Raw genomic sequence first — 27460 nt, forward strand, 5'->3', positions numbered from 1 at the left:
GTAGAGAGAAACCAACAGAAAGGAAAACACAATAGGGGAAAGAGAGGAGAATGATGAGATTGGAAAAGTAGACGGAGGCAGAATTGAATTGGAGAGTTCATTTCGTAGAACCTGTTTGTCAGAGAATTGTTCACTTCTCTCCACAGGCCTCCAGCTCCGTTGAAGAGTATAGCTTCAGCTGCAGACACTACAATTTAGGAGCCATGCTTTAGGTGCAATGCTAAGATTTATATTTCAGCTACTACAAAGCGAGCACCCTCAGCATGGAGCAGCGGGGTGAGAGAAAGATGGAGAGGGGGGAATAGGGGGAAGAGAGCAAGGAGAAAAAGACGAGAGGGGGGGAAAGGAACGAGCGACAGAGCAATAGACCCGCATTGTCAGAGTGGAGAGGCCATCAATAACGGCGTAGCTGTAAAGAGAGAGAGTAAGAGAGAAAGAGCAAGAGAGAGAGAGGGGAGAGCATGAACGAGCAAGAGAAAGGGTATAAAAAAAAAGAAACAACAAAACCCAGCTCGTCGGGTGCTTCATCTTGCCCGGGCACTAATGGGCGTGAGAAGAAGCGGCTGGCTCAGCACTCTCCGCCTGACGGCTCACTCCTCCGCTGACGGCCCGTGGCGGCCATGACAGAGAGCCGCACACGCTTGTTTATTCACACTCGTTTAATCCCGTTTTTTTACACTCCACCTCTCCGCCCCGCCAAGGCTCACACCTAGGGGCAAGCGGGGGTGACGCGTGTTTTCTTTTTTTTCCATTTCTGGGGGGAAGGAGGCTGAGTGAGAGAGAAGACAGAAAAAAGAAAGAGGCAGATGGAGAAGGACATAGGCATGAGAGAGATGCGTAGCGAGGGATGTGTCAAAGGTCATCCTGAACCTAGGAGAGGGAGAGGGAGAGAGTGAGTCAGAGAGAGAGGGAGAGAGTCAGTGAGAGAAAGAAAGAAAGAGAGAGAGAGGCAGAGGCAGAGAGAGAGCAAGAGCGAGAGCAAGAGCGAGAGAGAGAGCTCCTCTCATACTCTCATTTCCACCAAAGGCAACACAGTGTAGGGTATTTCCCTGGGTGGAAATGAGGAGGTCAAGGCTGGGACACCAGGTCCACCGAGGATAGAAGAAGTGCAGTCTCAGGATATACTGTAGTTGTGTGTGACTGTGTGTGAGTGCAAGGTCAGAGCGCTGGCTGGGAACTCGTGTGTGTGTGCGTGCTATGATTTATCTCCCAGTGAGAGTCCCTTATCTGAGTGTCTGTTCCATTTGTGCAGGTTGGTCTTGTTTCCCTGCCTTGCCCAGGTGTTGGCTGCAGAGACAGATGCACAAAGAGGGAGGAAAGTCCTCATTCGCTCTGGTCAGCCAGCAAGCTGATAGATGAGATAAGGAGTCCAATATGTGTGCTACTATATCGCCGGGTGTGACTGTGTGTGTGTGCGCACGTGCGTGGGAGAGAAACAGAGAGAGAAACACAGACAGAGAGAATCTGTGTAAGAAAGAAAGAGTGCCTTGTATGTATTATTCCTGTGTGTGTGTGTGTGTGTGTGTGTGTGTGTGTGTGTGTGTGTGTGTGTGTGTGTGTGTGTGTGTGTGTGTGTGTGTGTGTGTGTGTGTGTGTGTTCTTAGTGATAACAACACCTCCCTATGGCTGCCAGCTGCCTCAGAGCTGCACGGACCTGACAGTTTCAATCAGGGATTTTGTTTTCTCTCTCACATTTCATCATAAGTAAGAGATTTCTTGCTTGCTCTCATCATCTCTCCCTTATCACAGGACAACATTCCACCTCTTTCTGTATCTATTTCCCATCAGTGTTTTCTTCCAATTCCATCATCCTTTTCCGATCAACTGAAACATCTCCATCACAGGTGTTTCAGAATACCAACTGGTCTATCCCTGGATAACTGAACAAATATTAACACAACAGAACATACCGATAACCACACAGCAGCTATGGAGGTTTTATTTCTCACTAGTATGCATCATTAACAGGCTTTAATTGTTGCGGCATCCCTCATTACCCTCCATTATTTCTCAAGGACTTAAAGCTGCAATCCGATAAGATTTATGTCCTACCCGGCTGAAATGTATACTGCCAAGCTAAGACGGAATGCCCACTTGAGCAGGGTTGATATTGCGCTTTGAGTTTCAGGCAATAACTCTTGTCAACCAGTAGGTGTCCTACTATCTAATTTTCTTAATAGAAGAGCAGGGAAACCATCTCTACCATACAGATTGGTCAAAATAACAATTTATTTACAAAAACAAGTCCCGGATTGCAGCTTTAATGGTTTCATGACATCACATTTCTGAACTTTGAGCATTCAGTGGATTTTCTGTGGTTTTCTGAATAATTTGGCTTCATAAAAGTGCTGTGATGGCCCGTGGACTTTGACATCACAGTCCATTAATCCCACCCCCTCTCCTACCCGATGATTGCCAGGCAAAATCCCTCAACAGCGACACCCGCAGGCAAATATGTATTTTTTTTTCATTGCAGCTGAAAAGGCCTCAGAACACAGAGAATGTCTCACTGGAGTGGATTTTTTTGTTAAAACATTTTATTACACGTTTGAGGGACCATGACAAAGACTTTTAATGTTTTGTAAACCAGCATGTCATGAAACCTTTAAGAGAGCAGAGTCAAATGAGATTTATATGTGTGTGTGCCAGGCGCGGGTGTGTTAGGGTTATGTGAATGTGTGTGTGGGAGTGTCCACTGCTTGTGTAAGCCTGTCATTCCATGTTGCCATTTCTTAACTGGACTAATGAGTCCAGATGAGCTTGTGAAAGGCTCCAGTGCAGTGCAGCACAGCCCAGACTCCCCACCTGGCCTGCTCCTCCTGGCCTGTCCCTTTATTAGCTTCTCCTCATGCTGGACACACCAGGAACAGCTTGGTACCCTCCTCCCTCCTCCACCTCTCCACTCACACCTCTCCCAGCTCCATTTTCCAACTAATTACCTTGTTGTACGAGCACCAAATGCTACCTAACCAGTCGCTTAATTGCAGAAGTGGTACATTAGGCGATATCAAAGGACCTTTTGAAAAGTCATCCGATCCCATTCCGAGCGGCATTTAGAACCCAATCCGAGACATCTGTTTCATTTCTGTGTCATTTGCATTTTCTTTTTTTAAAGGTTACAAATCGAAGGAAGTAAAAGGGTGTCGTTCCGCCCCTGTTAACTCCACACAGTAAAATCCTTAGTGTTACTTTAACACCGAGTGTATTTTGTACACTCACAAATTGTAAAAATGTGTACACTTTCAGGGTTACAAATAATAAAAAAGGATTTTACTGTGTATGCATTTCCCGGTGGATAATTACACCCCCCCCAATCAACCCCTTCCCCACACACACAATGCAATACCTGTCAGAGTGGCTGCACCGCATCCGCCATTCAATTATAAGTGCAACCACACATCCCACCGCAGTACATGCTTGTATCTGGGGCGCTACATGCTTGGCGCTAGGCTAGCCATCCACCTGAAGAGATAGGGGCTAATTAACATTTTCCTTGGGATCCCATCGCCCCAGGTGCGCCTTGTCACACTTACATATACACTCGTATCCGCGGCATAAGCAAATTTATTCAACACGGTGGCTGGGGCAACAATTTCTGACACAAGCTTCAGTATGATTTATGAACCTGCTCATTGACCCAGTTTATGTTGAGAAGAGGAGAGGGGATGCATCCCCTCTTATCTGCTGCACATCCATCCAGCGGCACCGGAGCTGGAGTCAGTTGGGGGGCGAGCGTGTGAGGAAGAAGATTACAACACCCTCTAGGCAACGTATTCAAGAGCCCCTTTTCCCCCATATTTTCTATAATAATCAGATCCATAGGGCAGCGAACAAAAGATCCAGTGAGATCTTCTCCATCGAAAAAGGAACACAGTGACGGACGACTTATTATTGTCACGTTCTGCACATTATACTGCAAGGCACAGACAGTAAAAGTAAAGTGACGCTGGTTCACAGACTGCCAATTATGAACAGTGTGTGTGTGTGTGTGTGTGTGTGTGTGTGTGTGTGTGTGTGTGTGTGTGTGTGTGTGTGTGTGTGTGTGTGTGTGTGTGTGTGTGTGTGTGTGTTCGTTCAATGGATAATAACTTAATACAGAAGACAAGGATGGAAGACTGCGCTCAGTCAATGCAATAGTCTGGCCAATCTGGCTCATATTAATAATGCAGGACCAGCTCTCTGAGGCCTCTCCACCCTCTAGCCCTCTCCTCTCCTCTCCTCTCCTCTCCTCTCCTCTCCTCTCCAATACAGAAGAATGGAAAGTGAGTCCCAGCTTGTTGTCCAGTGCACCGCAGTGCTGCTCTGCTCAGCAGACACAGAGTTCAATCGCCTTCAGAGCTGCAATTCAATTATCTCAACAGGGTCCTGCTCAACCACTCGTGAACGTAAGGGGGGGGGGAAGGGGGGTATTGGGGGTAAAGGTGTGCTCAGTACATGGGGGACGAGGAGGAGGGAAGGAGACAGGCAAGGCATTATCGTAAAGACACAACAGATTCAACACGGATTCACATTTAAATGCTACTTATAACAGTTTTCTCTGGTGCGATTAGCTCTAGCTTTACAATCACTAGAGGGGTGTCGGGACCTGATAAAGCTAATCACCAGGGTAAGCCCCCGTGGTGGGATTTACCTCCCCCACACACACACACACACATTCACAGAGCTCCCCTTCAACTCCCTCCCTCAACTCTTCCCCCACCCCTGGAAGACCTGGCGGAGAGTGAAAGCCCGAGGCTTTACACTGAACCTTCCGTTCTCAACCACACAATCACTTCAGCATCCCAGGTAATGTCCATCATATCTGTGTGTTCTTATTCTCACACTTCACTACCTCTTCCTTAGCCGCCTGACTGCCGGCTTCCTGACCTCTTGCCCCTCACCTCTGAGAAGGCGTCTCAATCCAAACCCCCTCGACTGCAAAAGAACCAAAGGACTACGGTATGAGAGAGAGAAGCCACACAACAATGTGAAAAGGGGAAAAAATAAAAGAATAATCAGGAGACTTCATCAATTTTTCATGAATTTTCATTTAGGCTGGGAGAGCCCTCTTACAGCGATCGATAGATCAAGCTGCTGTCACGCAGTTAGCACCTGGGGGCTGCTGGGTGGCTCTAGGGAGGGGAGGGGACGAGATCAGAGGCAGTCGGTGGTTGGAAACCATCACTAGTCTCTGATGAGCACACTCTATTTGCCTGTGTCCCCTTCACTACCACTGATGATTATAATCACTTTATGCCTGATTTGTACGTGGCTGTGCACCGGCACAGAAAATAGCAGCTCTACAAGCGCACAACGTGTTGCAGCATGACGCTTAAAATCTGCTATTTTAATTCATTCATTATACGATGTAAAATGTTTACAGGTTGCAGAGACCACTTCCTTGAGTCCCACCGGGCGGAAGCCCACACAAAAAACTATTATTAACAATACCTGTTACAATTTATATCTAATTATCTTATGTAACTAATATATGAAGTCAAATTGAGTCACATTTATGTAAGTACTTAACAACAAAAAAAAAGCTTTGTTAATTTAATTTTATTTGTTTACTCTAGGTGGATCAAAGATATTGCTGGCATTTCTAGCTATTTCCTTTGGGTTAAATGTACAGGCTCTGAAATTAAGTGATGTAACGTCTTGTCAGCATAGGGTCTATTTGGTTTTATTTTTAGTATATTCAAGTGTCCTTTCATATCGTCTTAACTTTGCTGTCTTGATGTCTTAATGCTTAATGTTTTGTGTAAAGCACTTTGAATTGTTGTGCTAAATAAACAAACTTGTCTTGCATTGCCTTGACTAAAATTGCCTTACCTAAAATGTTTGCTTTGTCTGCCTGGAAGAAAAGTTGTCTCCTCAGTGTTTGCATAGGGGAGATGAAAATGCCAAATTCACAGATATTGCCAAGTGGATCGGAACATGTGAAAAGAACAGGGCCGGGGGTGAAAATAATGATGATAGTAATAAATGACCCAGAGCACTCTGGGGGATGCAAATGTAAATATTAGAATTGGCACAAATGTTACCATAATATGGTAACATTTGTATGTATGCCAATGTATCAAACCGATACATTGGCATTCAATAGTTAGGTACAAGAGCAGCTAGTCAAGACTAAGTAGTACTGTGTCATTTCTATCATGAGGTCCAGTCTGCTAGTGACGAGTATGACGAGATTTTGTTTTCAGTGTTTTTCCACTAGATGGCGCTGTTCGCTCGCCTATGGGTCACTGTTTGGCTCTCTGTGAAGCAGAGGAGCAGCAGGTCACGTGATCGCAAGCAAAGCTTTTTCTCTGTTTGTGTTGCTTTTTGGCGAAAACAGCCTACAATCAACTGCCCCCAACTATGAAACGGATGATCGCGGCGGCTCACTCCCCCCCCCCCCCCCCCGATTCTACGAGACTCGGATAAGTCTTTTAAATCGATTGGGGATCGATCATACAGAGATGAATATTCATATAGATGATTTTTCAAAGGTTAGCGAAAACACTCGAAAATCGCTGGCATTGGCATGGCAAATTATGTTTTATTTCTGGCAGTCAAAGAGTTAAAGAGCGCAGGTTGGTGGCCAACAGCAGGTCTTTCTTTCTTACTTTAATTAAAGCAGTTTCTTTGATTAGACCAGCATATATCATCATTGCACTTCTTGCAAGAGACCCCATTCTCTTAACAATGCATAAGAAACCACAGATTATTGATTGGTTGGAACAGCAGACTTCATGAAAAGGCTCTCTCTTAAGCACATGGACCCAGCTAGAATACTATGGCACAAGTCCAATATGCTCCAATGACCTGAGATCTGGCAACTCTTCTCCCTCCTGCAAGAGAAGGGCCCCAATACAAATCAATAAGTAGCAGTGAAAGACAACTGACTCACTGCAGTGACATAACGGTATGAGAAAGCATTGTCTCCTGAGTGGCTGTTTGAAACGCAGTGTTTTAAATAGTTATTGAATATGGTAACCTTCCTTTTTCTAGCCTGCAGGAGGACTGGGGATTGAGACCCTTGGGATCTTTTCAATGGGAAGCCCACTCTGAATCTGCTGGGAGGGCTTATCTTCAAAGGTAAGTTGATCCACAGGTCAGGTTTTGCTCGCCCATACAGCCCTGGCAGCCTGTGTCAAATGTCCATCAGGACTTTCATCTGAGCGTGTTGCTCTACCCCCCTCCCACCTGTGATAGATCCATGTTTGACAGGCCACCACCTCCCTGTGGCATGGTCTGACAGCAGCTCAATATCCAACTCAGTTGTCTACTGACAATGTTCAATGCAACTCAGAAGACCCCTTGGGCTATATATCTCAAATTCGTCCGAATCGCACAGTTCCAGGCTCTGCATGGAAGTTTTGAACATAATCACACCAATTTCCATGTCTACGGGAAACAGGACTGCAGGAGATTACTGTTAGTGTTAACGTATCAAGCCTGCTCCTTCAGACGTTCACAAAGAGGACAATGTGGTGCAAATTCAACACTCACATTATGTGTAATTACAGAAGCCTTGTAGCAAACGCTACAGCAATTTCCTTTTGCGAATGAGCAACACAATTGTTATTTAAAATAATGACATTATTAAATGTTGGCTGGAAATAGCAACGTGAAAACATTATGTCTCATTTTTAATCATGCTCAAATAAACCCAGTCATTCCATCTAGGCAGAGGGCCAAAACCTTTCCGTTTACAGCTAGAATAATAATTGATTTATCTAAATCGCTAAACAATTTTAGAAAGGGACCAAGGATGACAAAGCTTGGGTACAGTACTCTGTAGTAAGACAGCATTGCTAGCTTGATGTTCAGTTATTTTCGCGATGGTGTATTACTCAAGCTTAATCAAGACAACAGAGAGTGAGGACTCACATGCTACTTCCAAGGATGCATTGCGGCTGACGGCTTCGCCCAGGTAGTTGCGGGCTACACAGACGTAGGCACCCTCGTCCGGTTTGCTTCGGCGTCCGTGAACAATGCGCAGGAAGAAAAGCGAGCCACTGGGAAGCAGCATGCGGTGCGAACGTGGGTCATCTTTGTCCGTTTCCACGCGCTCCCCGTCCTTGTACCACTCTACTGTAGGGGTGGGACGACCCTCCGCCTTGCAGTTGAGCGTGGCAGGCTCCCCTTTGGACACGATCAGGTCAGAGGGGTGCTCCACAATCCGGGGTGGGGAGTCCTCCTGGCGCAGACGAGATCCTGGAAAGAGAGGAGAGAGATGGAATAGGTAAGGGAAAGCGATGCTTACAGTATACACACCATTTTAATAATTGTATTTCCAATCACACAAGCAGTTTTAAATCACTTCAAATGCTGAAAAACAGCTGCTAACATACAGTCGCACACAGGCTAACAATCCAGAAAGAAGAACTGAGAATTTTCAATTAAATAGTACAAGTGATAGTTAGGGTTATTTGTGAGACTTTGGGCCATCATCAGGCAAATGGAGGCCACAGGCTAAGCCTCTCAACCACCAGTTCAACGGAGTCAAAGAGCAGCCATCTGCTCTTCTCAACCCTATATGCAAGGGCTCGTGGGTAATTGGACCCAAGGGTGAAGAGTATATGAAGGCGTGGAGAAAGCTTACATTTTAACTACACACAACAAACACACATGTTCACACTCATGTATATGCACATAAGGTATATACACTGCTGCATGCCCCCCAACACACGCACGCACGCACGCACGCACGCACGCACGCACGCACGCACGCACGCACGCACGCACGCACGCACGCGTGGCCACACACTGCACCTCAAACAAATGATATTAGGGGCTCCAATGTCGGAGCAGTGTGTGTCTGTGTGTGATGTGAATTGTTCATGCAGCGATCCAGACTGTGGTAAAACGTTAATCCCCTGGGGCTGACAACATAGGTCAGCTCCTTTCTTCTGGGGCTCACAGTGGGCCAGTTCTAGGAGTCTGGCCGCTATGATAATGCTGCCCCAGTCAGAGGGCTCTGTGTGTCTGTGACCAAGTCTTAACCCTGGAGATAAGACACCACCACAGGCCACACACATTTACATCGCCAAGGCCCCTGGGATGCAGGCAGCACACAAGCAGGAGCTTGATCCTCCACCAAACTGTCAAACACAGTTACAGCGTTAGGCAAAGTCATGGGGTCGACCTTTTCAGACAGTCTTTTCCTCGTCATTTTTAAACCACATTCAATGCTCTATCAAATAGCTCTGACACAGCTGCCAGCCAGTTGTTACTTATCCACTGCTGAGTTAAACTGTGAGGCTCAATGGGTAGTTTTGACCAAGCATTCATTTGATTGGATGAAATAGTGCCTCCAACGATAAGGCACACCTCAACAATGCTCAAATTGATTATTGTCAGGACTTGTGGACCCAAAAGCAGGAACTCACTCGAACACCAAAACAGAAAAGAACAGACAAGAAAAGCCAATTGGAATGGGATCAGAAAATTCTGACTCATTTCCCAGCAATCGGCATTTTTTTGGACAAAATCGGTAGGAGTAGCAGCAAAAACTGTGTTTTGCAAAGAAAACGCAAAATGGTGTTAATATTGTCAGGTGCAAATGGGCATGGCCTATTTAGGGAGTTGCGTAATGATTCAAGGAGAAGGAGAATCCAGGGGGAAATGTTTTGATTGTATGTTCAAGAGTTATAAGCCAAATGTGAATCGGCCTGTTATAGCGCCACCGTGAGGTAGATTTAAAAAAAAATAATCTTCATTTCTTCCTTGGCCTAGGGGGGAAATACTGTACGTGCAAAGTTTCACGGCAATGGGATGCTGCAGCTGCGTTCATGATTTGAGGCATTTTGTTCAAAACGGGCCATTCCTGCAAACTTTGGAAGTCAATCTTAGCCAATTAGGGACCTCCAGGGAGTGTGCATGCAAAGTTTCTCGCAGATCGGTCCAACAGTGAGATTAGCTGCTCACAGACGGATGGCCGGATACACGGACTGGGGCGAAAAAAGCCTGGCGGATACAAAGATTACACTTAAACTAGACTTTGCTTGGCAGACCAGGCCAACATCCAATACATTACTTACAGAGAACAGTCAACAGAGGACACATGGCAAGAGTCTTAATAGTCTCTCAGAGCTCATTGTTGGCAATCAGGTGAACCCACTCAGGGCAATCGAGGCTCATCAAGACTCCGGGGAGAAGGGAGTGGCAGAGGGGAAAATAGGGAGGAATTACGGCAATAGACCATATTCACACGGCGGCCATGTTTCTATGAAGTCAATGAAAGTAGCCACCCCGGGTGGCGGCACTTTCAGTGTTAAATTCCAATATGGCCGCCGTGTGAATATGGTCTATTGGGAGGGACGGAGGTGGCAGACCATGACAAAATATGCCTCGTCATTGTAATTATCGCTCTGCCATAAACAGAAATATCAACACCTTTAACAGACATGTTGATCATTCTAGCAAAGATTATGTTGCTTTGCTAGGCCATTGGGATCTTTATAAGGAGCTAGTAGCTACTTTACAAACTCACTAGTTTTCTTTTCTTTTAAGTAACAAGAACAGTACGGGCACCGGCCTACTTGGGAACGATGAAAGTTGGGAACAATCTAAATAGGGAATGCATGCCCCCCCTGTTATGCAATACTCGTTGTCGGAGTACCCGTTGTAACCATCTCAGATCTCTGTATATGGAGTTCCCTGAAGTTATCAGTATATTTATGGCCATATCGGGGGGATTGGAGGTTCAGGAAAGTCCTTGTGCAGTGGTAAATGTCTGTGGAGAATGTGTGGAGAATGTCTGAAGAGTGCAAACTGACTGTGGAAAGTGGACTGACTATATGTAATCAAATGGCAGGTGTGGGGAATTTGCCAAATCATCAAGCAACTGGTTGACAATGTCAATAGAGTGATTTGAAGCATTTCTTTCCGTTGGGAGAGTGAGACAACAGACATAAAACGTACAGATTATAGTTTTAAAATGCTTGGTGTCCTTCCCAAGGGCAGTTGCAGCAGGGTAACTTACAGGGTGATGTGTTACTGTATAGAAGTGCAGCATCCCACATAACCCTTTGTGCCTACGTCAGGGCTAACTGCAGAAATGGGACTCGGGCAGAGCAGTGGAGATTCCAGCTCTTTGTTTAGCTGGGTGTGCACTATGCACATGTTCTCACTCTCTCTCATACAGTACTTCAGTCCCCTGAGGAAGCCCCCTATACTTCCCCCGCACACTGTAGTTCATAGGCAAAAGGACAAGCTTGGGGAGAAAAGTACTCATCAGCACAAAATACACTTCAAAGTCCTTGAGTGTGGCGTGTGTGTGCGGCGCACGCACGCGTGTGTGCGTGTCCTTTCCACCACTCTCCGCTTTAGCAGGGGTCAACCATCAGACAGTGGCATATTGACCCCTGAACAGGCGGTAGTCTGTTCTCTCCTCTTCCCTAATTTGGGCTAATTCCCTCCATTTCCCTGTCATTGATTAGTGATCAGACCTAGTGTCTTGCTCTAAGTGGGGCCACAGACAGGGAGCTTGTAGCAAAGTGGGTGGGTGGGGGGGGGGGCACAGCCGGCTCCTGGGGTATACAACCCAATGATCTAATCTCAGTGGCTTTGTGTGCTTGACTCTAGATCATGTATTGGCCGTGGAACTCCAAAAATCCATGCTGCCAGCATTTTCTCTTTAATCGTACATGTACCTCCTACCTCTCCTTTTTCTCTAATCCTTTCTTTCACCGGCAGTGCAAGGTAATAGCAACTAGCCAGCTCCTAGCCTGCAGCCAGTTTCACAAGGCCAATAGTTTGTATGCTGGCAGTAAGTGACTTAATGAATGAAGCACTAATTAACATTGTGACATTGATAAATGGGGGGTGAGATAAAGGACGGACTTGGAAAGCGATGTCGCTCTCAGATCGAGTGTCAAATGTGCATTTACTCTTATCTCATTGAAGCATCTGCTATCCCCGTAATCCAGTGGCCCCATGGTACCTTTCCTTACAGGCCAAATCGCATGCACTGAGCTAAACTGTGGCGACTCCATTCGATTTATATCACTCTAATTTCTTTTAATCCAATTTGTATTCCAATCTACTGCCTTCTAATCACTTAAACCTTGAATCTCCATCTGCTCTCCCCCTTTCCTGTGGAAACGAACACAGCAGATGCCTCTACAATTGTCCTTTCACTCTTGCCAGAGGAAGGCTGCTGAGATGGGCAGACGCAGGGCCAGAGGGCCAGACATGACTGGTCAGTGTCCTTCCTGGGTAGAGGTGGTCATGGTGTAGGTGGACTATAGTGAAATCACAGCCATATGTTCCTGAATAGGTTGTCCAAAGAATGCATCAATTTCAATACAAATGAATAACCTCTACGGACAATAACAAGTTCTCCCATCTGATCTCTCCACCACACCCACACCCACACACACACACACACACACAATTAGGTTTCTGTGCACTCGCTCACTGTATGTGTAGTTGTGTACATGTCTTTTTATTCTATGCCATCTCACCAGTTCCTGGTTGTGCTCCAGATGTGCACGACCAAAAGATCCGAAAAAAAACCACTGATGCATCTCCCCATCACCCAGCTATCAGGATGTGCTCCTCGCACAAGTGAAAGTACATTTTCAGCTTCCTATCGGGCCCTCTTTCACCCTCCCTTGATGGTAAATGGGCTTTCTGCTGCTCTCTTTAATGCGATCATTGGTGATGTGCAATCAAGTGCTCTCTGAGTTGAGGCGAGTGCACTTCACTGGGTCTCAGGGCACACACGCTCCAATCAAACTGCTGTGTTTCACTCTGTCTGCAATAATAACACACCATTACTTTTCACCATTGCTGTGCAGCTGCCCACTCCCGGTGGAAGACCAGGGAGCAAACGAACAAGCACACAAAAAGAGCGGGCAAAAACCAGAGAGCCGTTACTGAACCAGAGGCTGCATCTTAGATTGACCTCATCAAAATTGTGATACATTTTCACCTCCTCATCACTACACAGTGGCACTGTCCTCTTTATATGTTTTACACTATTTATCCTGTGTGTGTAATCCATGTATTAGTGGTGTCAAAGTCATTTTAAAGCGGTTAATTGTGAGAGTTTGTAGTTAGTCGCGATTAATCACAAATTAATGTGTTAATTAAAATCAATCTGTTCAAAATCCACATTAAAAGGATTTTTTTCAAGTCTGTAATACTTTTATTAACACAGGAGTGGACAAATATGATTGCTTCATGCAAACGTGTGTTCATTTATTATTGGAAGTCAATTAACAACCCAAAACAATGAGAATAATTGTCCAGAAACCTTCAAATGGTACTGCATTAGCATAAAAACAGACCTCAGAAGATGGGTATAATGTGCTAAATTAACATTACTTAGTAATAGGGCTTTCACCAACTAGTAGACTAGTCAACTAGAATAACCACTAGTCGACCTTGTTGGTACTAGTCGAAGAGTTTCTTTTTTGCATTGTTTTAATGCCATTATTATTATTATTATCCTCCTGCCTTTATTTTTATCAAAAGGGGGTCAAAAGTATGCCCAATAATAGGCATATTATAGGTTAACATTGACTTGTCGACTACCACTGGGTCAAATTAGTCGACCAGTAAAAATCTCTAGTCGTGAAAGCCCTACAATGTAGTGTACTGTTCACCTTTATGCTTATAAAAGGTTCACTAAAACATCAATTAAAAAAATATATATGTTGGACCTCAAACAGGATTATACAAAATAAAACCAAAAGTGAAGATTTTGTAGACTCTGTTATATTCATAAGATGCATGCATATGTATAAGTGTTTAAACTGTTCCCTCATTTTACTGGGTGGGGACGCCCTGGAACCCCTAAAGGAGTTGGACCCCTGAGAGAGAGACACACGCACACGCACACGCACACACACACACACACACACACACACACACACACACAACCATATACGATATAAACCTAGACTTAAACAAAGCCCTCTGTCGCTCAGCCTGCTAAAAACGAGGCAGTGAATCAGTACCCTATAGCATATACCATAGCAGTGACCACACAAGAAGAAGGCCTCTTTCTATTAACTTTATCATATATTTATTCATGTGTGCAACAGAAGGTCAGCCCCTTTGATGATCTTTTTGTAATTATTTTTATTAGCTCCCAGGAGAAATTCTAGCCCACCAACCAAATCAATAGCTACACCAGTTTCAGCCGGAGCATAAAAGGAAGGGCTCCCCAAAGAGATATCAGTTATTCTGCCAAAAGACATGTGCGCGTGCTGATCACACGTAACCAATGGCAACCTCGGACCCAGGCGAGAGTTCCTGTCACATAAGCTCCATAAAACATTAAACTGGAAAACCCAAGATCCAGACCAACATTAAGCATTAGGCTACACTGTGATCTGGGCTCTAAAATGGAGAGAAGACAGAGTGCACTAAAACCTAGTACACAGTGCCATTTAGCAGGGTGAACATACATTTATCTAAAAGGAATTAAAAAAAAAACGCTAAGACGTTTCTGCGTGATTGAACCATTCATTAGCTCCTTCATATTGTCTGCCTGCACTCTGTTTCGTCTGGCACTCTCTATTCCAGTGGTTCTCAAAGATTTTCATATGAAGGACCCGCATACAAGTGTTGTTGAGATGGTTTAAAAAATATCTAATTCAATATCAATTTTTTTTTAAATTACAGCTCGTTTGAAGATAGCAGATCTACAAGCTCTCAACATGTCGCATCGCAATGCGTTGTGAGCTTGTAGATCAGCTATTTCCAAATAGCCGACGTAGTGGTTGAACTAGTGTTGATGCTATATTAAAGGGATACTTCACTTTCACATAAAATAAACATTAAAAAAAAATATTTAAAAAAAATGAAAGAAGTTATGGCAAAATCACGCCCCCCTCACACATTAGTAGGACACTCTAATGCGTGAGGGGGCCGTGATTTTTCCATTACTATTTTCATTTATTTTTTATATATTTTTTAAATGTTTATTTTATGTGAAAGTGAAGTATCCCTTTAACTCATTTAGCTGGGGACGCCCTGGAACCCCCTCAAGGACCCCTGGGCCTGGGGTTCCTGGGGCCCACTTTGAGAACCACTGCTCTATCCAGTAGTACTGTACTACTGATCCATCCATCTGTCCCTCCCCATCACCCAATATCTATCTCTATCTATCTGTCTCTTCACTTGCTCCCTGTCCAGTTATGTCCCGTCTAAGCCGAGTGCAAGGGGGTGGGGGGACAACTTAAGGGTCATATCCGTCATGTCATCAAATGGGAAATGTGAGAGAGTGGCAGGGGGGAAACTGAGGGTGGTGATAGGAGGATGTTACTGGCCCTGCTCACGCCTCTGCGCTGCCTGGCTGGCTCGCCATGACACTCGCGGCTCGCTCTGCACCTAGATTCATCTTCTTTACAGGGGGCTGTCAGTGGCGTCACAGCACAGCAGCTCCAACATACTGTACCTCTGCAACGTGCGCTGCAGGCACACGCACACGCACGCACACGCACACACACACACACACACACACACACACACACACACACACACACACACACACACCATCTTTGAGGTGTCAAGAAAGACAACCTGCTGTCTATGCTGGAATCCAGCCTGGTCCCACTGCATATGGCCAGCTGATGCAGACTGGAATACTGTATACAGAGCTGCATTCTCATATAACAGAGAGAGAGAAGAAAGAGGGAGACAGACAGAGAACGAGAGAGCGATAGAGCGCACAGGCTCAGAGCAGATTCCAGCCTCATCCTCAGACATAGCAAGGTTTCTCCACAGATGGAGAGCGAGCTAGCGAACTCACATGCTGTGCTCAGTTCCACCTCAGCGCTCTGCACACCCCCCCCCCTTCCACCCCCTTCTCACTGCTAAGATCTATACACTGAAAAGCAAACACAAGAGCGCCTGGGTAACTCTAGGAGCTGATCAGAACCTTTCACTGCAGCCATGCTTTGCTTCCAACAATTATCAGATTGAATTCCACTCTGTGAGAATATTTCAGGCTGGGCTGGTGCGGCGGCATGTCTTATTGACTTTGTGTATTTTTCCCCCTCTCCCTCATGCAGTTAGAGCATATAAATAGATAACTGTGGGAAACGACATATCAGATTATGTTGCAAGAGGGCTGATTCACATACCTTTCATTTCAAGCAGTGCCCCCCTCGGTTCTTTTTTCACCTCATTCTCCCTATCAGCATCTATCAACAGCAAGTGATGCTATCTCTGCTCCAGGAGATGTCCTGTCAAAGCAGAACTGAGATTGCCGACTTGAAACAAGATAATAAAAGGAGGTGAGTAGATGGGCTTTGGGTCTCTATATGGCTAAGTAGTAGAGGTGCGTCGATGAGGACATTTTGGGTCTGATTAGTGTAAGGCAGTGGTTCCCTAAAGTTGTGCCGAGGCACACTGGTCCATAGTCCAAGTCCATAAAGTATATCAGTCATTTTGTGTGCACTCATTTCCCAACACAGAAGCAAATTCTATACCCTAAAAATATATATTTTAACCACGTTCAACCTGGCGCCGCTATTTGGGCATGTCATTATAGGCAAAAATGTAAAATGATTATTTTAGTTTTTTAATAAAAATACATTTAATAATTTCTCAAAAATAGCAATTCTACAAGCTCACAATATGTTGCGATGCATTGTGAGGTTGTGAATTGGATATTTTCGCTATAAATACAGGCGTGTGTTGGGATTTTGGTGCGCCTTGGGCACAAAAGCTTTGAAATCCACTGGTGTAAGGAATCCAGCTCTGCCTCTCTGCAGGGACTGTCAGGCTACTGGCGGGGACACTGAACTGTGTGATGCAGATCAAATGATTTCCAATGCCCAGGTCACTCAAGCATGCAGCTCACTCTCTATGCCCACCTTGCACAGCCTTCACAGCAACATGTGCTTAGTCATGTGTCTGCCTGCCTCCGCACTCCACTACTATCATCTGAAACATCTCAGTGAGAGTGTAAAAATGTAATAGTCCATCGTTACGCTCCCAAAATTTAATTAACAGTGGATTTAGCTGTGTATTGATGGCCTCTGTTGCGTCTTCTTGGCTTGTAAATAAATATAGTAAATAATAAGTATTTTTATATATATATATACACACACACACACACACACACACACACACACACACACACACACACACACACACACACACACACACACTATGCTAAACTGAGAATGCATAATATATTATATTATTATATACTTAAAGTGTCAAACTATCAGTTATGCAAGCAAAAATGATGATACTGGTGTTCAGGCTGTGCTTCTAATGTATACATGCACCTGTGTGTGCACGAGCATGACTGAGTTTGTGCATATACATGTAGGAACAGTTACACTCAAAATTGTTTAGCCAATTCCTTAGTTTAAAGTGAGGGCTACTCGAAACAGCTCATACCAAGGGGAGGGGAGGGCGGGGGCCAATGAAATGAATGGCACCGATTGATTCTCCCTCAAGCATTGTAATCTCTTTACTCCACCTGCATTGCCGATCTGCCCCGGCAAATTGAATAGGGAGAAATAAATAACTGCTTTATTGCTTTCGAAATGAGGGGGAAGGAAGGGGATGGAGGGGGAGGGAACAGAGGGGGGTGTTCAGGTGTCCATGATACACAGTGTTGAAAGATGAGTGGATAATTTGAGGTGCGCTGCGGGGCCTGACCTGTACTGAACACATTGCAATCTCCCTGCATGTCAAGTAGGGTAGTCAGCACCTTCAGCCAGCCCACTGGCCCAGGGGCCAGCATGAGAATGTGTGGAATAAGACACACATCCAGTCCACATACCATCTGTATCATTGACTGAGGTAGCAGAGAAAGCTAATCAAATGGCCCTTGGAGTTCACTGTTTGTGTTTTCCTAAGCTGAAGCATATAGGGCCTCAGGATGAGATTTATTAAATTCCTATTCTATGGGACACTTCATCTGGTCTGGCTTAAGGTGAGAAGGTCAGGGGTGCCGGCAGTAAGTGGATGAAGAACTCGTTCAATTTACCCAGGGCCATATATTTGTTCTAACACAAAAGCAATAGGCTTTGATGGTCCTTAATGTTGCCTACAGCCACCAATCCAAAATGTCATAATTCTACCACTGGCGGCATGTTACTTTTAGCCTCTATATGACTAATGTCTGTGAGTAGCTCTGCAGAAACATCATCATCATAATCCAAGAAGTGGAGCTGGAGAGTTCAAACGTTCAGGGCTACGATTAAGGCTTTCTTCCAATCTGCGGGAATGGTTGTGACATTTGGCTCATGCCCTCCCCTTCACTGAGACTTCTACAACAAAGACAGGCTCACCAGCAGCAAATGTATAAATCAACTCACCCATGGCTAAGGTGGCTGCATTCACACAGCCCTGCAATGCTGTGCCTACACAGCAGGGACACAAACAATCTAAGATACTGTATGATAATGATGGCGCAACACACATTTTGTACCTTATCATACCATAAGGCTAGGCAATCAAATATGACAAAATTAAATATTAAAATATGTTTGACCAAATAGCTCAATATCGTGGCGATATCGTATTGTGACGATATCTTTTTTTCTTCTTCTTCTTGAATTCAAATCATGAAACGACTTATGCCATATCACCAAATCCAAAATCCCAGATGATCTAGTCTCATATCTAAAGCATTTTGGTATTACAATTTAGCCTCAGCAGCACACACGCGCACAAAATGGCATTAGGCCCTGGCCTACACCTTAAACAGAAATGAATTAATATCAGTTATTCAACAATACTCTAAGTTAAAGTAACATTTGGCGTGCCTGCGTACTATAGTGTTGATTCCATGTGATTGCATTCCAGGGTGTTTTAAAACAATAAAGAGAGCGGGGAGTGGGCCGTCACGGTTGGGTGATCCATGTACCTGGCTGGAGATGTAGATGGTGGAATGGGCCGTTTATTCACAGACTCCAGCACTCTGTGCTGCGTTACTGCCGTGTGACGCCGCTGCTGCGTGTGACGGATATGCACTCGAGTGTCTTGGTCTGGGCTCTCCGTCTTCACACATGTCACAGTGAGCGGCACCTCATGCATTTTCATCAGCAGGTCTGAACTTATCTTTAAGACACTGGTGAGACACTCAACTCGGCCACCACAGTCTCACAAACACTTCACGGTGAAGTATGACGTATTTATAAGGTTTTGAATCCTGGAAAAAACAGCTGTCTATTGTAACTGTAATCAAAAGACTGCTGAAATGCTATAAACTAACATGTACAGTATGTGGCTTAATGTACGCGTGTTCTACACTGATGATAGAGCCTTCTGTATCATAGTCATTTGCATTCCATGATACGCTAAACATGCTTTCATAATCATTAATAATAGTCTGTACTGTATGTGTGTGAGAGCATGTGTGTGCATGTGTGGTGCCTTCTACGTAACAGTTATTTGTAAACCCGTGCCTCTGCCACTCAACCTGAACATCCCATCCCTCTATATCTTTAGGTTGCCATGAGAGACAGCCAACCAGAGGCAATTGGATGCAGAGTAATTAGACGCTTTGCCAAACTGCCACATATTACAGAAAAACACAGATAAGGCAAACGTTCCCTGTGCTGCCACTGGAACCTACAAGTGCAGGATATAGTGCACCCTGACTTCCTCCCCATTTACCCCGCTGGTATGCTAGTCATCTTCTGGGGTGAGAACAACAACAGAGGAATCTATGTTTTATAGATTCATGCTGTGGGTTGTGATTGTTGCCGGGACGTGCCACTGATCAATAACAGGCTTATTCGTCATCATCTAATTATCTGTGAATTACATAAGAGTAATTATATCAACATTCCCAGGCTGTCCTAAGCTTATAATCGTGTGTTTGGGAAACAAGGACACTGAGAGAAAAGATCAAGGATTAAAAGTGTGTCTCTGTGTGTGTGTGTGTGTGTGTGTGTGTGTGTGTGTGTGTGTGTGTGTGTGTGTGTGTGTGTGTGTGTGTGTGTGTGTGTGTGTGTGTGTGTGTGTGTGTGTGTGTGTGTGTGTGTGTTGAGACCCAGTGGGGCAGGCACAGGTGTGTTTTCTGTAAGTACAGGTGTGTGAAACAGGTGAGGGCCCTGGCCTCCCTCTGCACCTTGCAGTCGTCCATGCTCAATAAATCATATCACCACTCGCCCCATCCCCACCTCCTCCACAGGCCCGCTTATAGGAGCCTCACAGGTGTACCACAACTCCACCTCTGTGTTTGAATTCCACCCCCATACGCATTACAAAGTGCACGTTAACTTGAGAGAGAAATCAGGGGGACCTACATAAAATGAGAGATGAAGAGAGAAGCATAGTGACAAAGACAGAGAAACCCTCTGAAACACGAAAATGGATGAAGAAATGAGAAAGGAACAACTATCGTTCGGCTTGGCCCAGCACTTAAAAATGTCCTTTTGCTTTTCAATCTCACATTCTCTCAGTCTTTTGTTTCTCTAGGCAAAAGCATCCAGGCATTAGAGTCTGTGTAAATGTCAGGGGTACGCTTGGCTGACACTTAGCGGAGCGAAGGTAAAACAGGGAGAAGTGGTATTATCTCCCCTACGCTCTGTAATTCCTCGCAGCACAGTCAGCCATGTGCAGCGTACGATGCAGCTGACATTTTCTCATGCCATTTCTGCTGCGTGGGAATAATAGCAACGGTATTAACCGATATCGTTGGAGAATAATTTCTGTGACCGCTGAGAATGGCGTTTCGTGACCGCGAGGGAGCTCGCAGGGCTTCCACTGTGTGCTCTAAGCTGAAGGTGTGGAGTGATGCCTGTTGAAACGCGATCCACAGAGTAGCCAGGAAAGGCTGTTCAACTATCATAGGAGTTGACAGCCCCCCGTCACAAGTCAAACTGCATGCATGTAAGCACGCCACACACTCACGTGCACGCACACAGCTTGCACACAGTGGGACTATGACCAGTAATCCAATTCTCTTTATGCACAAACGCTGCACTATATACTCTTTATTCTCATCCCATAGTTCTTCTCACCACCTGATTCACTCACTGTCCATACTCGGCATACATTTTTGATGTTAATCAAAGAGTAAACAGTGTTCTTAAGTGTGTGATGAGGATGTGTGCGAGTGGCCTCTGTGACAGTGATGAGAGTGCAGGAGACAGTGCTTCCTGCAGATCCCAGATGAAGGCTCATCATTAAGGCAGGCCCATCCAGCAAATGAACCTCAATTACAATAACGCTGCCTAAACGCTGCCAACTCAAGCAGAACAATCACATTTGGAGGCGACGGGCGAGACATTACAATGGCTCTTACACAATGACCTCAGCCTGCCTCATCATTCACATACACTATTTTAATCTGGGCTTACTTTCCATTACAGGGCAGTGCTTTAAAGACCTTTTCTCATTCAATCACAACCATCAAGAGTACTGTTACTCTCCTGGGGTGTGGGGGGCCTCAGCGTTAACCACTTTCAATCTGGCGTCCCTATTTTAGGCATGCAATATAGGATATGTATTTTTTATTCACAAAATTACACAACATAAAACAAATAACCATAAATAACAAAAATGTTTCACTATAGCAAGAATATTTTCATGTGCACTCTCTTTAAAAGAATAGCTCGAATAATTGTAAAATAACTATTCTCTCAGTTGTCATGTTTACATTTTCTCTCTTTCCCTCACATATATACGTAGGCATACACTAACACTACAGTCGTGCACTTTCACGCACGCATTCGCACTTGCATTCCCTTGACTCGCAGCAGTGACCACAGTTCCAGAGGCGGATGCTGGACAGTGTACTCTTTTATCTGGGCCACGAGGGACTTCAGGTGCTCTCATAGTACATACTGGAGTTGGGCCATATTTCACCACCTCTCAACGCGTCACCCCAAATAAATATGATGTCACCAGCCACAGGATCAGACACAAGTATGCAGGGGTTCCTCAGAATAGCACAGGGTCAAGAGTGCAGGTCCACTATGCTATGCATGTTCTATTCCAGCTTCAAAAACAGCATGGTCTAGGCTTGGAGACGACTGGACAGGGAAAAAGACAGCTGCTCACTAATAAATTCCAGGAAAATAAATACCCTCTAAACCAGTTTAATTCACCTTACAAATATTTCCATCCTTAAGTCAGATGAAACTTTTATTTTCCCCTCCACTTCCCTCTTCCTGCCCGCCTAGTCTCTTTGTACCATTCTGCAGCATCCATCGCACCTTTTTATTTGCCTCTCCAACACACACACACACACACACACACACACACACACACACACACACACACACACACACACACACACACACACACACACACACACACACACACACACAGTATTAGTCAGAGCACACTAAACAGTGACTGACGCCATTCACAAGGCTTGGCTTTGTTGTCTATGGTGCCCAGTGAATACAACTCCAGACCTTTTTTGTCTGCCTAAGTGGACTCTTAGCAGAAGCTCCTCCCTCTCTAAGGACCCTCAGAAAGGCTATTTGATAGGGAGTTCTGGTGGGGTGGAGGAGGAGAGCGAGGAAGAGGGGGAGGAAGGTGACAGGGAAATGATTGGGCGGAGAGATTCACTGCTGCTCCCAGGGAGATGTGCTGCCCTCTTCCTCCGGTCATCCAGCCATTCCATCAGCAAGTGCTTAGCAACCAGTGGGTTCAGCTCAACAGAGTGTGGGACAATGAAAAGAGGAGGGTGACACACACAGAGAGAGAGAGAGAGAGAGAGAGAGAGAGAGAGAGAGAGAGAGAGAGAGAGAGAGAAATGGAGATTCAAATCTCTACAAGAAAAGGTAACCAGGCTTGTTGGAGCAGGGGGTTGTGACAACTGCTAAAACACAAGCCAACCAAACTAAAGCAAAATCCCAGCTCTGAGTTGTAACCCCTGGTTTATACTTGGTTTTGCACTGGTGTTATGCACCAAACATATCCCATCATCATCATGATCTATTTAACTCAAGACCATGTTCACATGGTATGGAGCACAGATTCATAAATAGACTGCATACAATGTATACACAACAATTTTCGTAAAGACGTAGCAAATACATTTACAAATAACGTTAGGCTTATCAGATTGCAGTAATAACATTAATTTCCGCATAGATGGGTGAGTTATATATCTGATCTACAAGCTCACAATGTGTTGCAGTGCGACGTATTGTGAGCTTGTAGATCAGCTTTTTTTGGGTGTGCAACACCGGTGCGCAACTAAGTATAAATCAGCCTAGAAGGTACAAAAGAAATGGCTGACAGGCATAGGAGGCCTGCAATGCCCTGCCTTCAACAACAGTAAAAAGGAAAGGCATACATTTATTTAAGCTGTGCAAATAACACAAAGCAAACACAAGTGTGAGTCATCGCTTATGATAAAGCAAGTGTGGAAATAATGCCCCATTATGCAACCGTTTGGAAGAATTATTCATCAACATTTGTAGTGTCCTATTTCCTCATTCCATTATTATGATCCCTTCATTTTGAGTGAGTGCACGAATGTGTGTGTGTGTGTGTGTGTGTGTGTGTGTGTGTGTGTGTGTGTGTGTGTGTGTGTGTGTGTGTGTGTGTGTGTGTGTGTGTGTGTGTGTGTGTGTGTGTGTGTGTGTTACAAGGTGCCCATCCCCTTCCAAACCGCATGATTCATACTTCAGGTCTATGAATTGTAAAGGCTATATGTCTTCCGCTCTGCCATCATCATCCACTGATGACAGATTGGACCAGTCCCTATCAGAATTTCTGTCACCTAGGCTCTCCAATTTTGTTGATTTATGCAAGTCATCACATTCACTCTGCAGTTGAGGCTGTTTTAATTCCCTCCATTAAACCAGCTCACTTGTAGGCGAATGATTACCAGGAAGCCTTGTAAAATCGTAAAAAAGAAGGAAAAAAAGAGCTGACTTAGCACTCCACATTATATTGGCTGACGAGACCTGAGGCTCAGCTTTTGAATGTCCACTAGATAAAGAAATTAAACAATATCAATCTCATCTGCAGTCAACATCATTGTCATTGCAGATTAATCAACCAAATGTGAGGTAATGAACAGGGGCACCTCCATGGCTTAGGTTTAAAACAGATTACACAACCAGGCAAAACCATTGCCCTGAAAAGTTAATGTCTACTGTAGAGACAGACCTCTGTCTGCATCAAAGCAGTAATGTTCACCTCCCTTCATTCTCCACAGCCCCTTTCAGAACCCTGTATACCTTTTTGTATTTGGGATGATGGTATCCCAAATACAAAATGGTATTCATGGGCTATGAAAGGGTCTAGATTCTCCACAGGTTTGGTTTCCATTTTTTTTTCTTTTGTGCTTTAATATATATCTAGTTGGGCTACCTCTGGTCTGATTAATTGAAGGAAATTGTTTTAGATGGGATTTTTAAATTAATAAAAAGGAGGTAACCAGGCAGGAGGTAACAATAGCAAAATAGTGTATTGCTATTATTATGATAATAACAACAATAATAATATTAATATTATTTTTATTTTACTACTAGGCTACTACCACTAGTATTATTGCTGTCTCACAAGGAAGGGTTTTTACCTTGGCCCAGGGGAGCTGTAGCCAGTTTTATAAAACTTTAGGAACTTTCATAAAGTATCTAAATTCAGACATTATGAAAACAGGTTGACTACATTGCTTCTAATAATAAAAAAAAAATAGGCTATAGATTTCATTACATCAGAGCAAACACACAGCAGGTGTCTAACATAGTGCCCTGATGCTGTTCCAAATCAAAGAGTTATCATTCTAACCTATTCTAACCCTATCACTGATAATACAGGTTTAAAGTAGCTGCAATAAATGGCCTAAATAAAATATATTTTAAATAGGCCTACACATTCATTCAAGAAATGAGTTTAAGACCTAGGCTACACTTGAAAAGCACTAGTTGAGCAATTTAAATACATGCAACCACAGTTCTTCAGTCATTAAAACTAACTGAAAATGCAAGGGTTTTCACAAAAATAAAGCCTTGGAAGGCAAACCAATTAACAACTGCAAGGCAACGGCGATTTGAAAATAGCAGATCTACAAGCTCACATAACGTGTCCCGATGCAACGCGTTGTGAGCTTGTTGATCTGCTTCTTTTTTTTTTAAGAAGAAAAAATATGAAATTTTGGAACATTTTTGACAAATCTTGTATGGGGGTCCCAGGCACAAATATTTTCAGATGGGGGGGGGGTCTGTGGACAAATATTAGTATAGGGGTCCTTGCCATGAACATGTTTGAGAGACACAGTTTGTGGACTGCACAGCACAACAACAAAATACAGCAGAATAGCCTGTATCCTTATTGCTGACAATGAGCAGAAGAGAAAGTTTTTAACCCAAACGAGTAAAAATGTTAGTCAACTCACCATCAACTTGTAAATACAGTAATCCACCGACCAGGATGAACGCTAGCGGACCCATACTAGCATATTAATCCACGGCTGTCGCGCAAATCCTTGATTTGACAGGAGGAAAATATGTCCAGAAGACACAGACAGATCTACTCCTTCTGTTGTTGAGGGTTAGATACAGGTCCTAGTTACTGACACAGGCCAGTTTCAATGTTAAAGAAGTGAGAGGATCCATAATATAGTTAGTATGCTACCCAGATCGAGACATTATCCACAAACACCGAAACCAAATCAGTTACTGGTGATCTATTAGCCTACTCCCGCTTGTCCCGGGGAGTTATAATTCGCAATCATATATTTTATTTCCAAGGTGAGCTAAACTACGGATTAATTCGAAGTGAAGCACAATGAATGAGTTTACAAATTCAGTCACTGTCTGGTAAAAGAAACATTTGCTTCCTTTGCGATGCGCGTCTTCGCGGTTCCTTGAGACGTTTCTCTCTCAAATCTTCGCCGATGTCTCCACACTTCAGCCCAGCGTGGTGGTGGTGCTTCAGGCTCAGCTTAAAGTCTAAAAAAAAAAAGAGCCCGAAAACCTCTTCTCAGAATTGTGTTTTTTTTATTACAAAGTGAACACGTTCCCCAGAAACTCCAGGCGATGATCCTGGGCAAAAAGGACTGTCAATGTACAGTCAAGGAGACGCACACGCACTACAACAAGTCAGAGACATGATCCTCTCTCTCTCTCTCTGTTGGTTTCTACAGCACTGCTATGCGCCCATGATGTCTATGCGGCTCAGCCGCAGCCCCGACTGACACGCTCTGAGGAGAGCAGCTCAGCGGGAGCAGAGCAGAGGATAGGAGGATAGAACCAGGGGTTATCACCATGCTGGCTTGTGGTGGACATTTTTGTCAAAATTCTATTTTTTGCCATGGACATACAAATGAGTGGACAATAATATTACCAGAAACACATAAAGAACTATAGCCTTAAAATTAATTTTACAGGTCTGTAACTCTGAGAGTGAACAAATGGAACCAAATGGACCCGGTTATGGGGGTCCCTGAAAATAAGAAGTTAGAGAACCACTGTCCTAGTGGACTCCTAATGTGCCATAGTGTCATAATCAGTGTCATGAAGGAAACCTGGAGACTGACATTCAGTAATTGGGTCTTGATCAATTGATCAAAATAAGATCTATGATCAAAATAAGAGCATCATAATGTTATGCAAAAAAACAAAGTTTTTTTGTTTACTGCCACAGACAAGGACAAGTCTTTTCCACGGACACATTTTGTCCGTGTATGGACATATCGATGACCCCTGATAGATGGACATGGCAGAGAAGCGGCTCTGGGCTGCATGGGGCAGGCAGCCTGAAAAGGCCAAAGTTCTGAAGAAGTAGCCTGGACTGAATGGCATATGCCATTCATGGAATCATTGCCATTGATTCCATTTTATATACAGGACCCCAATGGAAACATCCATAGTGCTTGGGTTTAATCCTTTTGTATGAAACTGTACCTCTGTGCTTTTTTTGCTGTTAATAAAGTATTCAATCAATCAATCAAGCCTAGTAAGCCTACAAATGGATGGGTTGGAGAGTATGTAAATGCACATTGATGCAAAGATGCAGATGACGTTGTGAGTTGCAGGTCAGCATTATTTGACATGTTTTCAGAAATCATATTTCTGAATTGATCTCAGGTTGGTATATGAGTCAATGGCTGATTGACGAGGCATTTAGGCTTCTCTGAGGCAGCAGAGAGCCAAGTGGCATTACTGCACATCAGCAATTGTATGATGTTGTTTACTATAGTCCTGCTAAATCGTTATTAGGTACGCTAAATAATAGTAAAAATAATAAAGACAATAAACTAAAAAAACAGGATACACACACACACACACACACACACACACACACACACACACACACACACACACACACACACACACACACACACACACACACACACACACACACACACACACACACACACACACACACAAAGGATGATGCTCATTAATTAGGCATGTATATGCAACACCTACAGGTGTAACATATTGACTGGTCGGAAGAAGCTAATAGGTTAAGACAAGTGTCCATTCATTCAGTGCATTGCCTCAGAATACTGGATAGTGAAGTGCTGTGCCCGGTCCATACTTCTTCCCCAAAGCCTGTTATACTGGTGAGCTATGAGCTGTGAGCT

General features: G+C 44.3%; 1 protein-coding gene across 4 annotated transcripts in view; it reads right to left on the reverse strand.

The window, feature by feature from the left end:
* Positions 1-25991, reverse strand: part of robo2 (roundabout, axon guidance receptor, homolog 2) — a 195444-nt gene extending 169453 nt beyond the window's left edge. For all 4 annotated transcript variants that reach the window (XM_080428890.1, XM_080428888.1, XM_080428889.1 and 1 more), the window contains exons 1-2: positions 25265-25991; positions 7858-8184 (exon numbers count right to left, since the gene is read on the reverse strand). In XM_080428890.1, coding sequence (XP_080285016.1) covers positions 7858-8184; positions 25265-25319 — 382 coding nt within the window. In that variant the 5' untranslated portion in view covers positions 25320-25991. The remainder of the gene's footprint in view (positions 1-7857; positions 8185-25264) is intronic.
* Between the last annotated feature and the right edge of the window lie 1469 nt (positions 25992-27460).

The sequence above is a fragment of the Gymnoscopelus braueri genome (genome assembly GCF_963280865.1).
Source record: "Gymnoscopelus braueri genome assembly, chromosome: 5".
NCBI lineage: Eukaryota > Metazoa > Chordata > Actinopteri > Myctophiformes > Myctophidae > Gymnoscopelus > Gymnoscopelus braueri.